The sequence below is a fragment of the Buceros rhinoceros genome, unplaced genomic scaffold (assembly GCF_000710305.1).
Source record: "Buceros rhinoceros silvestris isolate BGI_N320 unplaced genomic scaffold, ASM71030v1 scaffold30460, whole genome shotgun sequence".
Classification (NCBI taxonomy): domain Eukaryota; kingdom Metazoa; phylum Chordata; class Aves; order Bucerotiformes; family Bucerotidae; genus Buceros; species Buceros rhinoceros.
In genome coordinates this window covers 14,660-18,566 of record NW_010388343.1, presented here as the reverse complement: position 1 = coordinate 18,566, position 3,907 = coordinate 14,660, and the positions used below count along the sequence as shown (strand labels likewise).

The 3,907-nt window shown below is 44.1% G+C and overlaps 1 protein-coding gene across 1 annotated transcript in view; it reads right to left on the bottom strand.

The window, feature by feature from the left end:
• Positions 1 to 1,191: 1,191 nt before the first annotated feature.
• Positions 1,192 to 3,907, bottom strand: part of CENPJ (centromere protein J) — a 16,064-nt gene continuing 13,348 nt past the window's right edge. Inside the window, exons 11-16 of the mRNA XM_010145683.1 lie at positions 3,445 to 3,542; positions 2,574 to 2,672; positions 2,339 to 2,479; positions 2,156 to 2,240; positions 1,943 to 2,063; positions 1,192 to 1,384 (exon numbers count right to left, since the gene is read on the bottom strand). Of these exons, the coding sequence (XP_010143985.1) occupies positions 1,192 to 1,384; positions 1,943 to 2,063; positions 2,156 to 2,240; positions 2,339 to 2,479; positions 2,574 to 2,672; positions 3,445 to 3,542 (737 nt within the window). The remainder of the gene's footprint in view (positions 1,385 to 1,942; positions 2,064 to 2,155; positions 2,241 to 2,338; positions 2,480 to 2,573; positions 2,673 to 3,444; positions 3,543 to 3,907) is intronic.

The following is a 3,907-nucleotide window of genomic DNA, read 5'->3' as shown; positions in this document are numbered from 1 at the left end:
AGCTTACCTCAGCAGTGTTGCACAGGCGTGCTCAAGGGTAGCCTGCCTCTGCACCAGCAGGAGAAGGATCCGCTTATGGTTCTAGTACGTATTCTGGCACCAGTCAGACGTGTGCTACGCTTTGTTGCAGGTATCCTGTAGAGCTGTCATGTGCAGTTTTCAGAATGTGTTCCTTCCATTATTGTCATTTAAAAAAACCCAACAATAAACCTTGCTTATCAATCATCGTGAAAGGGGTTTAACCCTGAATTACAGAGAGCTGCTGTTTAGGATGGTCGGACTCTGCCTACCTCCCCCCCCGCCCCAAGCAACTTCTGTGTGCGAGTGCACACAGTTCCCACCACTGCACACTGTACAGGGCCCAGGCACAGTAACTACGGAGCTTGATTTCACCAAGGAGAAAGAGGGGGAAGGACAATAAGGGGGGAAAGTGAGTATCTTCTGTGCAAGAGAAAAAAATTTCAGCATTGCTCCAAGGGCGAGTTAGAGCAGACTCCAGCAGTCGCAGCTTGCTTGTGGATACGGCAAAATTCTAAAAGGCCAGTCAGCTTAAGAATGCCTCTTAGAGGGAAGAGCTGTGCTGGTGTCTGGTGTTCCCTCACATTTCTGCGTAGCTTGGAGCATTGACCTGTCCCCCAGGCTTCCCTGTCCTGGCTTTATGACTATAGAAGAGCAGTTCACAGACCAAACTTCAGGGTCTGCTAATGCTGTTGCAAGGTAACAGAAAAAACAGGGAAGAATAGCCAAAGGGTAACGGGTAACGTTTACTCTTGAGCAGTAAGTGAACTTATCCCTGTACTCTTAACTAACTCTGGCCTCCTGCTGTATTTCTCCACAGCAGCAGTTCCAACAGCACAACTTTTTGCCTTAAAGAATCAAATCTTTTTTCTTCGATGTCTAAACTAAGGTAATGTACAGCTGTTGGAATTGTAACTGGCAGCTGAGGATCTAATTAAAAACCAAAAACCTGCCTTTAAATTACAGAATACCAAAGCACTCAACCTGCTGCTTAGAAATAGAAATGTAAAAAAATTTCAAAAAAACCTGATGCATTAACACACACTGAAAAATAAATTTATTTATTATAGGAAAACTATAAATAATATATACACAAACTTCAAGGTTTCTCGTTTACGGGAATGTCCGTTATTTTTGCTGATGTGCCAACACTGCCAGCAGCTCAGACGTTACCTACAGCTTCGTGTCCATGATAATATTGCCATCCTTGTCCTTTATTCTGACTCTCCCAGAGACATACTTTGTCTCCTGCTGTCCATTCATGTACACGGTCTTGACGGTACCATCTGGATACTCACGTCTCTTGAACTGTGATGTGTGCAGTTCTCTCTGGCCGTTATTGAACTCTATTGTTTTGCTTCCATCTCTGCAGGAAGTAAATAAATGTCTCTTTATTTTAAAAACTCATTACAAAGACTGTATGTATCTCAGCTTCAGCTTAATCTCAGAAAAACCATTCGATATCCAAGCCTAAATGAAGGAAGAACTTAAATAAATACAGTATTTGTGAAAAGCCTGTTTGGTAAATACCATCCCAGCTGGCTGCTACTCAAAAACCTCTTTCTGTAAAACTACCCAGACTTTATCACTGAGCACCTCCACCGTACTTTATTCTATTGCTGCAACAGTCCAAGGAAAGATTAAAACTAATGTTTTGAGCAGTATTCGGTCTCGCCTGGCAGTCAGCCACTTGCTGCACCAGCTAGGTTCTCACTTGTTCTCTAGTCTCCCGGGTCAGGGTATGAGAAAATACAGTCTCCTCCAAGCTAAGACCAAAACAATCAAAATTTCAAGCAGTTCACACATGTTCTCGGTACAGTATATTCAAACATAAACACTAAAACCAGCCCCTGCTGCCTCTGTCAGCGAGTGCCACCGCCCCTTCCCCATCCGCAGGCCAGGAGCCAAAACAGGTAGCGCTTACCGCTGAACTCGAACAATAGTGCCGTCTGGAAAGATAGATTCTTCTTGCCCATCCGTAAATAAGTTTTTAATAGTTTGATCGGGGAAGGTGATTTCTTTCTTGCCATCAGGATAATGCTTCTCTGAAATACATTTTGGAGACAATGCTAATAGTACAGGTGTACATACACGGACAGCAGTTCTGAGGGTTGGTGTGGTTGGGTGGTTTCTTTACCTATTTGTCCATTTGAAAACTGCAAGACCTCTAAGCCATCAGGGTACGTAGTATGTGTGGTCTTAGCATCAGCATAATAGTAAATCTACAGAAGACAATTTAATGTAACTGCTGAGAAATGGGGTATGCGTGTGTACACATGCATAAGTATTTATAGAAAAATGCACAAGACAGAGTACGTACCACTGTCTGGTCAGGCATAACCTGCTTCACGTCGCCATTGAAGAAGGTTGTAGTTATGGTCTTCCCATCAGAACCCACTTTTTTCCATGTCCCATTGGGGAAAAATAGGAGGTGACAGCCGTTTTTCAGAACCTTTTCAACCTGAGGGGTGCATTGTGGAAAGGTCAGTGTTGGCCATCACGCTCACATACTCCTCTTTCACAAGGAATTTCAGAGTGCCGAGCTCTCTTCTTACCCTTCCATCAGGGTGAGCGGTTTCTCTCTGTATCTCTTCACTCTCTGGGTGTGCAGGTCCAGATGGTGGAGACACGTGGGCTTCATTAGGAGAGGAGTCCTGAAACGGCAACAATAACCTAAGCATAAATTCCAGTCAGGCTTTCTCTTTATACAAGCTTGCTTGGCTGACAGGTATTTTAGGAAACGAGGAGCACGGCCAAGTACAGGAAGGCACGAACACAATCTGGTTTTTACGCAACTCCTAGTATAATTCAAGCGGTAAAACAGACTGCGACTCGGCAGTAACGGTTGTCTGTGGTCAGGTGTGGTCTGGACTGAAGTAGAATTCAGTGGAGTGTTGCAGCATGGTGCTCAACTGCCTCGAGTCGTCCGTATCAAGGTATGAAACGATGAAGTTTCACAAAGCCTGAATCTGCCCACCGCAAGTAATGTAAGAATCAATTCAACTACGTACAAGATGCCTCCACAGTTGCCCTACATGGAGCATACAACTATCCAACCTTTTCCCCCTCTCTCAAAAAGTAAAACATCTTGCAAAATTCAAGGGGTTGGGAGATTATTCATTCTTTCCTGAGCCAAAGAACGTTGCAACTATTAGACACAGGTAAAACACTCTGCATTGACTACAGAGCCATTCCATGGAATGACAATAAAATTGCAGTTGAACATAAGGTGATTCAACTGCTTCACCCTCCAGATACTCACCAACAGACGCACCCTCCAACAGTCACCCTCCCAATACCAACAGACGCACCCTCCAACAGTCACCCTCCAGATACTCATTTAAGTACAAGGAACTACTGCTTTTTTTTTTTTTTTTTTACGCTTATTCCTCCTCTTTAAAAATCAAATCAAGATACAGGACTTACTACCATGAAAGTCCTTGAAGGATCTTCTGGTGCTGTCACTGTCTCAGCGTTGTCTCTGTCGGTAGCAGGTCCTGATGCAGGTGTTCTGGAAACCCTTCCTGCTCAGGTACAGTTAATACAGTTAATTTGGCCAGGGAAGTTGAAGTACAGTATAAGTAAGTTACAATTATCTATGAGATCAAGCGGTACAGGACACCATTTGTTAACCGCAGCAGAAACTCGAAAGCAGAACGTTTATGAAAAGAATCCACAGGTGTATATGAAAGCTCCCTCAGGTACGTCACTGCTTCACGCGTCAGCAAGAAGCTACAGCTGAAGAATCACTGCAACAGGCGTAACACTTGCATGCTCTCTCCTAGTTCATCTCTGTAGGTGTACAGAGGGTTTTTTCCCTAGCCCCTAGGGATCGAGGGGAGTTACTGGTTATGCTTTCCAGCGAGCAAAGGAAGACTAATACAACCTT